The following is a 12,534-nucleotide window of genomic DNA, read 5'->3' as shown; positions in this document are numbered from 1 at the left end:
TAGTCTGAGCAGTGAGTTCAGCTCAGGTTTCACCAAAATGATCTTCAGGTTATGATTGACTGAAGGTTTTTACTTATGATGGGATGTTTAGGAGACTTTTTACTTGACTTATGATGTTCCTTTGAACATACCGTGTCTACATTTCTGTCCAGTCACAGCTTTTTGTGGCTGCGAGGGCGTCACTGTGGGGAAATCAGCTGCTGCTGTTTGAGTCCAAAGGGGTGCATTATGAAAGCACAGGCCTCAGCACACAAACATATCAGGCTTTGTGCTCCAATCAATAATCTGAGACCACAGCAGGACAGATGTGGAGGGGAACCTAAGGGCTTTTTTTAGAAGACGGGCACCTCAGGCCTCACATGGGAAACAACAGTTCACAGACTGTGCATGTTTGGGTTAACAGTGCTAACCAGGTCAGTGCACAGCAACAGACCTGCCAAATGAAATACAGAATATGAAATATGAATCTTTGAAAAGACACAGTATCTACCTGTACCATTAGTGCTTTGTGTGTTATGCATCACATAAACCATCACAGTTAAATGCAGCTTTTTATTGACAGCTTCATTTTCTAACTATGGTTCTGGAAGCTTGACTGTATTTACATCGTATGAAAGGGAATCATGTCGGCCTAAGTGTGGCCCTCTAAAAAGCTATGATTAACCAAAGAAGACAGGAAACAGCATGTGCAGCTTTTTCACTGTCAGGTCAGAGGTCAGTTCTTGGAACAAACAAAGGGCAGGGTGGAGTTGCAGGAGGCGTAGAACCACTTCAGTTCATCTGTGAAACCAAACACAAACACACTAAGGATCTCAGGGTGTAAACATGAAAACATGCACAGCAGCTGCTTCTCTGTCTGTGTGTGTGTGTGTGTGTGTGTGTGTGTGTGTGTGACTTCATTACGTTTGTAATTCATCTTCAGGCAGTTGTCGTCTGTCTCATCGCCGTCATCACCGTCATCGTTGTACCAGTTTTTATAGTAAAACTTGGAGCCGTCAGTCCACATCCAGTACCCCGGCTACAGACGGACACACACACACAATTAAAGTGTCAGCAGTCACCTCGAGTCTCTTTCTATAAAATCTAAATATCAGGTTAGAAATTAAAGCCACATTAAATCAATAACATCATCAGCATTTTACCATCTCAAAAACATTGTCAGAATCAAAGAGATCATGTCTAAACCAGACTTGGAGAGACTCATCCATGCTTTTATCTCCAGCAGGTTAGATTACTGTAACTGTTCACAGGGCTCTCAAAACGAGCTGTAAGGCAGCTGCAGTACATTCAGAACGCTGCTGCTCAGGTCATGACTAGAACCAGGAAGTACAACCACATTACTCCTGTTCTCAGATCTCTGCACTGGCTTCCTGTCTCTCAGAGAACAGACTCTAAAACAGCACTGCTTGTGTATAAGTCTCTTCATGGCTCAGCACCACAGAACATCTCTGACATGTTGCTGCCATATGAACCATCTTGGACTCTGAGAACATCAGGGACAGGCCTTCTGCTCGTGCCCAGAGTCAGGACTAAACAGGGAGAAGCAGCTAAAACCTGGAATAGTTCATCCAGCTGCTGCTCAGATATGATCAGTTAGTTTGACCTACACTCCCATAGGATTTATCATATTTATTATTAGTGTCAACACTGTAAAGCTTCACTGACACAACATCCTCCTCCTTTAAGACTTGAACCAAATGTGTCAATGCTCAGTGTGATGAGGAGGAAATGTGATGTGAGAATAAACTACAGTAAGATTTTAATAATAGGTGAAACTGGGGATAGTACATGAGAAGGGTTTCATACATGGATGGCGTCTGAGGCACCGATCCAGGTTTCAGGGAAGGTCTGGGTGTATCCTCTGGTCAAGGACATGACGAAGTGATTCTCCTCGTAGCTGTGGATCGACGCCAGGTTGCCCCCGTCGAACTGGCAGTAAATCTGGGAGGAACCAGGGAAGAGCAGGTTTCACATGTCATTTATCGGAACAGGACTGGATGCACATTTCCATCCCTCCACCAGTCCTCACCTCAGCTTCGAGCCACGTCTTCGGGGTTTCGTTGAATATGAAACATCTTTTCCTGAAGCTGCTCCAGCCGTGGGGGCAGTAGAAGTCACTGTCTGCAAAATAAGTTTCAGACATTTTACTGAGCAAACACCAGCCTGAGATGTTCTTCTCCACACGGAGCCAAACTCTATTTGACCTTGAAGTCTAAGTTAAGTCCTGATGTTCCTGTGCAGCTGTTAGTTTAACAATAATTAATATTCTACAGTGCAAACAGATCATTGTTAATGATGAAGCTCCAGTATGAAAATAAAGGTCATTATTACTGATGCATTTAAAAGGTGTGAGCAGCATTTTACTGTGGCAGCTAAAAGTAACTAAACTATATAACTACGTAAATATTTACCTGTAAAGTAAAAAGTACATTTGGAAATACTGCAAAACTTCAAGTAAAGAACATTATATTGAAGCACTGTCCAACACGCTCACGCTCACCACAGTCCACAGGATGGGACCCCGGCGAGGTTCTGGTGTGGGGTATCTCCTGCCCGCTGATGACGTCGACGCACCAGCAGTACCCGGTGGACCATGAGCACTGCTGCCGGATGTAGTTGCCGCTGTCGTCACACTGAGGGCAGTACTCCCCGATCAGGTGTTGGCAGTGCTCCCTCTCGTACTCGCATTGCACCACTCGGTGGGGGGAGCTGGTGTTGACCGGGTAGGCTCGGCTCAGGGCCAGGAGGGTGCAGAGTGTGAGGCACCCACTGAGCACCTTCATGTTGGAGGTGGTGGTGATGATGATGATGATGAAGAAGAAGCAGCTGGGCCTGAAGTCACAGGAGCAAAGAAGTGAGCACTTTATTAGGGACCCCCTGCAAAGTTAATCCAGACTGAAAAGTTTGATGATCAGTCTGGATTTTGTTGGATCCATCTGATCCTGAAAAAGGAGCTAAAGTTATCAGATAAATGTAGAGCAGGAAAAGGTCCAAGGTTTGACTCTCACATATAGTGAAGTCCAAGGATGAAGTAGTACAACATGGAAATACTCAGGTAAAGTACTAATACTGCTGAATATTTCAGAGTATTTATTAGTAACACCTCTGAAAACACAGGACTAACACATTTAATATTTTTAAGATAAAAAAGGATTGAAATGACATAAAAATCTAAATTCTTCCATCAATAGAAAACTAATTATCATATAAACCCTATTTTTATTAGACTGGACTGACATGACAACTACAGCCAATAAAACCAGTAAAGAGAATCATCTTCAGAGGAAGTCTACAGTCCACTCACGTGATCCAAGGTCAGCTGGTGTGATGGGCTACTCTGCTGCTCCGCTGCCTTTTATCCTGCCCAGCTCCTCTGAGTCTTTACGTCACTTCCCACAACTGCACAAAGGCTTTTTTCAGCAGATCGACATTTCCATCTGAATTTACTGGAGAACCCAGGCCGCTGAAAAACCTTACTCTGGGTCTATTGTTGTCACAGACAGTTTTAGGTTTCATCTTCATCTGATTGTTCACATTGTGTCTTATCTGATCTGCCTGCACCTTCTACTGTTCCAGCTCCTTATCGCGTTCATGTTCACAGAAACACAGAAAACACGTCTCATGTGAAGCTGCTTTCTGATCCAGCCTGGTATTGTGTAAATCTGGGTTAGTGGCTCGGACTCCACGTCTCCTTTTCTGTCTCATTGTCTCATATGACACTAACCTGAAGGCCTGGTTCCTGGGTTAACTCTACTCTGCTGCTCTTAAAGGATGTACTGGAAACCATCACTACATGACTCTGACACTGAGGTACCTGTACTTTGCCCAAGTCCAGATGACCAAGGTCTTTATTTTTCACACCAAACACAGGAGAAGCAACTGAGGCAGGAATGGTCTGGAGCAGCTAATAGAACACAGGTGCAACTAATCAGGAACCTAGAACGTCAAACTACCTGAAAACATGACCAGGCAGGAAGTAACATGGAAACCAAAATAAAAGTCCATCACAGAAAGCAGAAAACACCAGACCCTGACCCTAGAAGCAGATGTAGTACTTTTTACTACACTCCATGTGTCCAGAGACAGATATAGTACTTTTTACTACACTCCATGTGTCCAGAGACAGATATAGTACTTTTTACTACACTCCATGTGTCCAGAGACAGATATAGTACTTTTTACTACACTTCATGTGCCCAGAGACAGATATAGTACTTTTTACTACCCTCCATGTGTCCAGAGACAGATACAGTACTTTTTACTACCCTCCATGTGTCCAGAGACAGATACAGTACTTTTTACTACACTTCACGTGCCCAGAGACAGATATAGTACTTTTTACTACACTCCATGTGTCCAGAGACAGATGTAGTACTTTTTACTACACTCCATGTGTCTGGCAGCTGCAGTTACTTTTCCAGTGACAGTTTTTCTGTCCAGTAAAAACTTCAAACATGAGAAGTTGTAGAACATGATGCACTGCTGCAAATGAAGTTCTCCACAGTTTATAAAGTACTTCAAACTAGGCCCACTACTGCAGTAAAGTTCAACATGTACATTAATGCTGATGCTAATATTCATCAGATATAACAGTAAAACAGTGACAGGGGCCAGTTTTCTGCAGAATTAGTACTTTTACTTTGACACTTTAATTACATTTTGCTAATACTACTTAGACTCTTTTACTTAAGTGGGACTGAATGCAGGATTCCTACTTGTAGTGGAGTATTTTCACAGTGTGGTACTGTTGTTTTTACTGCAGTAAAGGATCTGACAGTGACTCGGAGTTTGGTCACGTTTCTACCAGCAGGTGCTTTTATTATTTCATCTGCAGCACAACTGATGAATGAACAGCCGTGAGCTGGTGTACCTAATAAATTGACTACTGGGTTTTATTCCCAGTAGCCTTTTGACCAGCTGCCTGCCGTCACGCTGGATGACGTGCGACACCCACAGTTACACAACACGAGGCCGTAACACAAGAGCAGCTTCAGAAAACGGCCGAACTGTTTGTTCACGTTTGTGTTGAAAGTGAGAAGCAGACGGCACAAACAGCCAACACAGTCTGACACAATGAGAACAGAAACAATGAACTGAAAGCTGATATCACACCCATGTGAGGAAAAAGCTGCACAGCTCGATAATCAATCATCTTTCTGCCCAACAGCAACGTTACACTTGCAGGTCTGAGACGGAGTCTGGTGTTAGAAGCTGATCGTGTCTGACGTTCACTACATTTACCTCCATCTTCTCCTGCAGCTCGAACACACGCAGCTGCATACATGCACTGAGATGCCAGTTTATTAGGTACACCCAGAAACAGCTGAGGTACTTCAAAGTCATATTTGCAGTTTATTTCCAAGTATTTCACTCGTGACCAGAGTCTATATGTCATTTTGCTGCTCTAAAATACAGCAGTTACTGCTCTGAAACCACATAGAAGTCCAGACCAGTTAGAACAAGACAGAACAATCAGCTTTCCTCCCAACAAATATTAAACTATACATTTCTCAAATATCAGAGTGGTGAAGTGACACGAACCTAATTATCTAACAAGTCTAAAAAAGACATGAACTTCCTGTGCTTATTTATATTCCAACCACAAACACAGTCACAGGTTTCCTCCCGAAAGTTAATTTTCATGCTCACTACCTCTTTTCACAGTTGGCTGGAGCTGTGTACCCTCTTAGCTCTGACTTCCTGTGCACGGTCCTCCACTCGCTCTTGGACTCTCGTCCTCCAGCCATTCTCAGGAATCAGCTCGGCAGAGACCAGGTAGATGACGAACCTGCAGGTTTTCATTCATTTTTAGGCGTCAGACTAACAGAGAAAGGACAAAGGAGATGCTCGTTACAATGGGACCTGTTACACAGACTGAATGCTAACTTGGTTTCCAAAGTCTAAACTAGATTAAGTCCAGTTTCAGCAACAAGTTTAGTAATGGATGATTCTACCATGTAATGATGAAGCAGAAAAACTACATTTGATGCAAATGTTCAGCTTCATCCGTCCACATACGACTGTGTGCTGTGTGATATTTGATGTCAGAGCTCAGCGACATTATAAACCAAAGACAGATCATTTCTAGGTCAGTTCCTGTTCCAGCAGCAAATGAACTGAAATCAGATGAATGTGTGTGGAAAGTGTATATGTGTGTATGAATAATGAAACCTTCAGTGCAGGAGAAAGTAAATTCCTCCTCTTGTTGACTCAGGCAGTTTGGGAAACTCGTGCTGTTTGTGAAGCTTCTGGGAAACGTTCCTGTTTTAACAGATCCCACTTCCTGTTTTCTTCCACTCTTCTTCTGTCTTTGCTGCTTAAAGACTCAGTTCACTCAGGCTGTGTCCACATCCCAGAACTGAACCTCCATCAGATCTGCTGTGTGTGAGTCTGTTGTGTGTCAGGGACATGTACCAGGCTCAGGTCTGAACCCCCTGAGCTCCTAAACTGCCTCCATGCACAGACTGACCTGAAATGTGAAGAACAACAATGTCATTTGTGCACAGTTTCCCCCAAAGCTGCTGGGTTCCCATAAGTTCCTTCCAGGCGATATGTGCAGGGCAGGGAAACGTTAAAACAACCACGTGCATTCTGATCTGATGGAATCAGATCTAGGACCCTAGGACCGCATATGCAGGTGGCCCAGATCTGGGTTGGTCTGTTCACCTCAGGTCTGAGTCAGTGGATGACAGTGGGCCTTCTGTAACAGAAATATATCTGAGGTGATAGGACACGTGTTGATCAGACAATAGAGGAAACACAACATGAGATAAAGGCAGCAGGTGAAACCGGAGCTGCAGCTCCACTGACCGTGTCCTTCCCTGTTTCCATCCAGGTCTACGTCTTACGTTTCCCCACCATGATACAGCACAGTGGCCTTTACTTCACCCTCCTCTTCCTCGCCTCCCTGTGCCGAGGTCAGAGGTCAGACCCTGATGCAGAGAGACCCTCCTGCAGCCGCTGTGACCTGCACCTCTCCTGTGACTGCTCCCACCATGGGTTCACCGTTGTTCCCACGGTAACGGAGCACGCCCTGATTCTGGACCTGTCCTTCAACAACATCACCACGGTGACTGACAATGACCTGACGGGCCACACACAACTCAGGGCTCTGAGTCTCCATGGTAACGCTGATGCTGAGTTTATTTATAGAGATGGCAGATCATATTTAACACATTTAGCCTTGACTATAAACAGGAAGTAGCTCAAAACATAAAGTGTGACCTGTAAATGTGATGTTTCATTAATGTTAAAGTCAGGAAACAATCTCAGCCTGCAGCTCCAGGTGGTTTGGATCCTAACGCATGTGCTTCACCAGCAGACTCGAGCTTTCCCAGGTTTCCCGTCCATGTTTAGCTGTGTCTAAGGTCGGGGTGTTACTGTCCTATAGGAAATCAGTTATCTGTGATCGAGCCGATGGCCTTCGACTCTCTGTGGAGCCTGGAGGAGCTGGATCTGTCTGACAATCAGCTGACTGCTCTGGAGAACACATGGTTCAGCAAACTGGGAGCTCTGCAGAGGCTCAACCTGCTCAACAACCCGTACAGGTAAAGAGCTCACAGGTAACCGAGCAGAAACGTCCGTGTCCTTTGTAGCCCTTCAATGCAGCCTCTTGTTTCCCCACCAGGGGCCTGGGTTCCCCTGCAGTGTTTCAGGGCCTGGTCAGGCTGAGGAGACTGGCGCTTGGAGGACCAGCCCTGCAGGAGCTCAAGAGAGGAGACCTGGGGGGAGTCGCTCAGCTGGAGGAGCTCACTGTTCACGCCAACAACCTGACCAGGTTGGACAGAGACACTTTCTGTTGTTACGTGAGGCTCAAATGTCTTCATGAGGAAAGGAAGGGCGACCCCTAGTGGTAGCATCAAACCACAGCACAACATGTGATAAAGCTCCTGGTAAAATGAAACCACAGTTAAAAGGTTGTTTCATGATAAACTCATCTCCTGATCAATTTCTTGATGAATCTTAAGTCTCAGAAATATTGAAAAATCTCATTTAGAGAAGCTGAAACTGCAGAATAGTTTGCATTTCTGTTTGCATATCTACTGCTGATTAGTTTCCTGTCAGTCGAGTCACTGAAGCCCTGAACACAGGACATAAACCTTAAAAACAGAAAATAAGATCTGAGGCAGATTGGATTGTTCCTGTCATTTACACATCAGTGACTCATTTTGATTCTTGACTGTCACATGATCCAAATTTAGTAAAAGCCTTATTTTATTTTGTGTTTTTACATTTTTACATTTTTCTACAAATCACAAGAAAAGACCAAAACCAGCAAAGTGATGCATGGAGCGAGAAACACCAAAGACTGACCCTGCTCTTCTGGTCTTCCACTCTCTGCAGGTACGAGCCCGGAGCTCTAGGCGACATTTGGCCACTGGGCCGCGTCACTTTGAGCCTCCATGAACCATTTTTAACAAACACAGCTTTGGCCTCGGCTGTGCTCTGTGACGTGTCATATCCGGAGACACCCATCATTCTGGAAGACCTCCACCTGACTACGAAACTGTCCATTCAGCCTCTGAGAGAGTCCGCCAGGAGGAGGATCAGGTCTGGACACAAACTGCTTCTGAATACAAACCTACGTATGGCAGAGGATCAGAGCCACAGGGCAGTTTCTTTACTTATGAATTTAACTCCTAGTATTCTAGGAGTTTGCTGTTACTGTTGAGCTGTGAAGTAAAACAATCTTCTCCCTCTCATTGTCTTTGATTAACGTGGCTCTGATCACTGTCATAAGCAACATGACAAGAATCTTTTTTGGCAGAGAAACCAGAAAGTTGCTCCTCTCTGATGTCACCCTTCAGGTCCATAACCTTCCGTAACGTTTTCATCGCCGATAACACCATCGTCAACCTCCTGGTGGTTTTAAACGGAGTCCCAGTCACCTCCCTTTTCGTGGAAGGCATGACGCTGGTGGGTGAGGGCAGGTAGGAAACCAGGACGTCTCTGTGATCTTGTCAGTGAAATGTGAACCACAGGCACAGCTGGATGTTATGTCTCTGTTGGCATCTCAGTGGTTTTAAAATTTAACCAAACTCTTTATATTTAGAAGAAAATTACAGCAACATAACCTGCAGAACAGACAACAGACACCAATGATCGTACCAGGCTTAGTTTGTTGACTAATTTATACAGGTGGGAGAACCATATCTATATCACCGTATCTATACAGGTGGGAGAATGCCAGCTGGACTGACCACAGAAGCATTGACGAATTCCTGATACGCAACGTTGTCGTGTTGGATGTTTATCGGTTTGTGTCGTTTCTTCAACTTCAGTTTTTGCTGAAATACCCCAGGAAGGTGTCGGTCATCAACGCCAAGGTAAAAAAAAAATTGCCAGCAAAATGCCAACTTTAACAGAAGGTGCTAATAAGATGATTGAAGAACTGGCCATGGATGGCAACAGAAGGGTGTTTAAATATGTTTCAGATGTGACCAAACAATGAAACAGAAGACCTCAAGTGAGAGGGTCAGGCCTTAAGCGAGAGGTGCAGGCCTTACGTTCTTCCCCAAACACCAAGGGCCCAGTCCTCTTAGTAACAAAAGAAATGATTCAGTCACTGAATGAGTCACAGAAGTTATAACAAGATTTTCTTCTCGGTGCCATAAGGTAAATATTCACTTGTCTCCTAAGGTATTCGTGTTGCCCTGTGCGACGTCCGAACTGCTGGAGAACCTGCAGTACTTGGACCTGTCTGACAACCTTCTGACCGACCTGACGCTGGCAGAGACGCTGTGCAATGGAAGGGGGAAGCTGAAGGACCTCAGAGTTTTAAACATCAGTGGAAACGCTCTGAAGGTGCAGACAGACCATTCATGGACTACCTCATAAACTGATCATATCATGTCAAATCAGGGCGGTTTTAAGGACTCATCTGCCTGTGTCCAGTCTTTGTCCACAGTGAGCCAACTGGTAAAAAAGCTCTCCAAACTGACCCACCTGGACATCAGCAGGACTGGCTACAGCTCCATGCCCCAGGGCTGCTCCTGGCCCTCCCTACTGCGATACCTCAACATCTCCAAGGCCAAACTTACCACCGTCACTCCCTGTCTACCCACAACTCTGGAGGTACTGAGAGTGGACCATGTAGCAGTCACCCTGACAAACAAAAGCACTTTAATGTTGTACTTTATCGTGTGCAGGTGTTGGATCTGAGCAACAATGATCTCAAAGACTTCACTCTGGCTCTTCCGGCCCTGAGAGAGCTCCACCTGTCTGGGAACAAGCTCCTGAGGCTGCCCTCTGGAAGGCTGTTCCCCAATCTGCAAACACTGATTATACAGGTTAGAAACACTCACGGCATGTTTCTGCTTCCTGTACTCTTTGTTTTCTTCAGTATGACATTCTCTCTGTTCTTCTACAGTCAAACACCTTGAACATGTTTGGACGCTCAGACCTCGAGTCATATAGGCGACTGCAGAACCTCCAGGCAGGTCAGAACAAGTTTGTCTGCTCCTGTGAGTTTGTGGCCTTCCTCCAGTTGGATCTCATGGCCGGTGAAGACTTGCATTTCGCAGACGGAGAGGAGAACTATATCTGTGACTCTCCTCTGGACCTGCAGGGACAACTGGTGGGACAGGTCCACCAGTCCATCGTTGTGTGCCATCAGGTTTTGTTTGTGTCTGTGTGCTGTGGGGTGGGGCTGTTTGTTGGGATTGTGCTGTTCATCTCGCTGTGGCGCCTCCATGCCCTCTGGTACCTCAAGATGACCTGGGCATGGGTCAAGGCCAAGCGCAGCTCCCGGCGACGGCGGCGAGTCAGAGACAGGATGGACTCAGAACCGCTGCTGTCCTACGATGCTTTTGTGTCATACAGTGAGAGAGATGCCACCTGGGTGGAAAACTTCTTGGTGCCTGAACTGGAGGAGCCAAGGCAAGTTAAACACTTAGTGTCTTTTTAACACCATTTCCTGTTCATCAGGTTTCTCTGTATCATTCTGTACATACAGATTTCAGTGTAATTTGACTTCAACTTAATATGTGGGTCAGAGAATTAAATTGTTTTAGCATGAACGCTGCCCCCAAAGGTACTTTGTTTTTGGCTCTTCCTGACCCTTAAAGCACAATACACAGGTCTTAGTGGATCTAAATCTAGAGTTGAGGTTCATCCCTGATACAGACACTGGTTTGCATTTTCCCCTGTCAGCTATGAACAAATCCCACAATCAGTTCACCTGGTGGTATCTTAGTGGGCAGAACCACACAGACCACAGATCAAGTGTAAACCTGTGGGGAACCATAACCTGTTTTCTGGTTTGTGTTCCTACAGCCAGAACGACTCTATCAGTGCCAGAACTCGCGAGCCACTCACCCTGTGCCTCCACAAGCGGGACTTCCTTCCTGGACACTGGATTGTGGACAACATCATGAGTGCCATGGAGCACAGCCGGCGGACCGTCTTCATTCTCTCAGAGAACTTTGTCCAGTCTGACTGGTGCCGCTATGAACTGGACTTCTCCCACTTCTGGATGTTTGACGGGAACGCCGGCAGGGACGCGGCCATCCTGATCCTCCTGGAGCCGCTGTCCAAGGACGATGTTCCCAAACGCTTCTGCAAACTGCGCAAACTGATGAGCTCCACCACCTACCTGGAGTGGCCCCAGGAGGAGGACCGGAGGAGGGAGTTCTGGAGGAGTCTCCGCATAGCTCTGAGAGGAGAAGAAGAGGAGGAAGACTGAGAGAGAAAGACAGGGCTAGGGTGAATCCCAAATCCAGTAAGTCCGTCCATGTTCCCTTCACTTGTGTCTTAGTCCAGCCCACATAAGATACAAGCAAGAAGAAACTGTGAGGAAACATGTTCTTTGCCCAGTCCAGAGTTACAGCTGTGATTTGTCATGAATTTAACTGTTTGCTAAATGGACTATTATTAGTTTCTGTTTGCAATGTGCCCAAAGACTCTGATGATGAAGAAAACTGATCAAATGTAGTTACAGGTGTCTCTTTGTGATGCACATCAGAGATCATGTCTTTGGAAAGTGTAAGTCACCAACAGTATCTGCATCATGTCTGTGTTTGATGTGACTGAGCTATTAAAAGAACACGTCATTATTCATGTGAACAAAAACTCCTGGGAATAATAAGATTTTCTCTTTTACAATCAATGATTTTAAAGCTGTTCTGCATTAGTTTGCTGGTAGTGTGGTCAAACTGCCACTTGGGGGAGCTGTTGTTACACCTGAGGAGTTTGCCTCTGGCTAAATAAAACAGCTTCAGCATTTCTGAAATGAGTGAACAAACGAGTTGTGATGGACTAACTGATATGTTTTCTATAACACCGGCTCATTGCCCTGTTTCTGCCCTTCCCCCTTCTGATTGGCTGAACACACCTGATCCAGGTAATCAGGGCAGGGGTAGAACAAGCAGGACAGTGAGGACCAGGGTCGGGAACCAGTGTTTAGTCTGCAGGTGGGACATGTTGTGAGTCGGATGTAATAAAAATGATTGACAGGAAACAGATCAGAGTAAATAAATGAATTTTAATATAAGAAAATTAAAAACAGAAGGCTCACAGTCTAATGTTGTTATCCCC

The 12,534-nt window shown here is 45.4% G+C and overlaps 2 protein-coding genes across 4 annotated transcripts; one reads left to right on the top strand and one right to left on the bottom strand.

Annotated features, from left to right (window-relative positions):
- Nucleotides 1-538: 538 nt before the first annotated feature.
- eslec (eosinophil lineage-specific marker) lies at nt 539-6,374 on the bottom strand. 3 transcript variants are annotated; one of them, XM_026324294.2, is made up of 7 exons: nt 6,172-6,374; nt 5,653-5,820; nt 2,501-2,832; nt 2,030-2,121; nt 1,807-1,941; nt 904-1,018; nt 539-780 (listed from the first exon to the last, which is right to left on the bottom strand). In XM_026324294.2, the coding sequence occupies exons 2-7, from the start codon at nt 5,745-5,747 to the stop codon at nt 716-718; spliced, it is 834 nt and encodes a 277-aa protein (XP_026180079.1). In that variant the 5' UTR covers nt 5,748-5,820; nt 6,172-6,374; the 3' UTR covers nt 539-715. The 3 variants fall into 3 exon arrangements, with proteins under 3 accessions (XP_026180079.1, XP_026180070.1, XP_026180088.1); XM_026324285.1 differs by lacking the exon at nt 6,172-6,374 and adding an exon at nt 5,955-6,062; XM_026324303.1 differs by lacking the exons at nt 5,653-5,820; nt 6,172-6,374 and adding an exon at nt 3,305-4,182.
- Nucleotides 5,661-12,069, top strand: tlr2 (toll-like receptor 2). The gene is made up of 12 exons (XM_026322264.1): nt 5,661-5,775; nt 6,836-7,124; nt 7,391-7,547; nt 7,628-7,777; nt 8,344-8,550; nt 8,808-8,930; nt 9,176-9,326; nt 9,640-9,804; nt 9,895-10,074; nt 10,149-10,289; nt 10,370-10,878; nt 11,275-12,069. Exons 2-12 carry the CDS (start codon nt 6,860-6,862, stop codon nt 11,681-11,683), a joined length of 2,457 nt encoding a protein of 818 aa, XP_026178049.1. The 5' UTR covers nt 5,661-5,775; nt 6,836-6,859; the 3' UTR covers nt 11,684-12,069.
- The last annotated feature ends 465 nt before the right edge of the window (nt 12,070-12,534 follow it).

The sequence above is a fragment of the Mastacembelus armatus genome, chromosome 18, assembly GCF_900324485.2.
Source record: "Mastacembelus armatus chromosome 18, fMasArm1.2, whole genome shotgun sequence".
NCBI lineage: Eukaryota > Metazoa > Chordata > Actinopteri > Synbranchiformes > Mastacembelidae > Mastacembelus > Mastacembelus armatus.
This window is presented reverse-complemented; position numbering and strand designations above follow the sequence as displayed.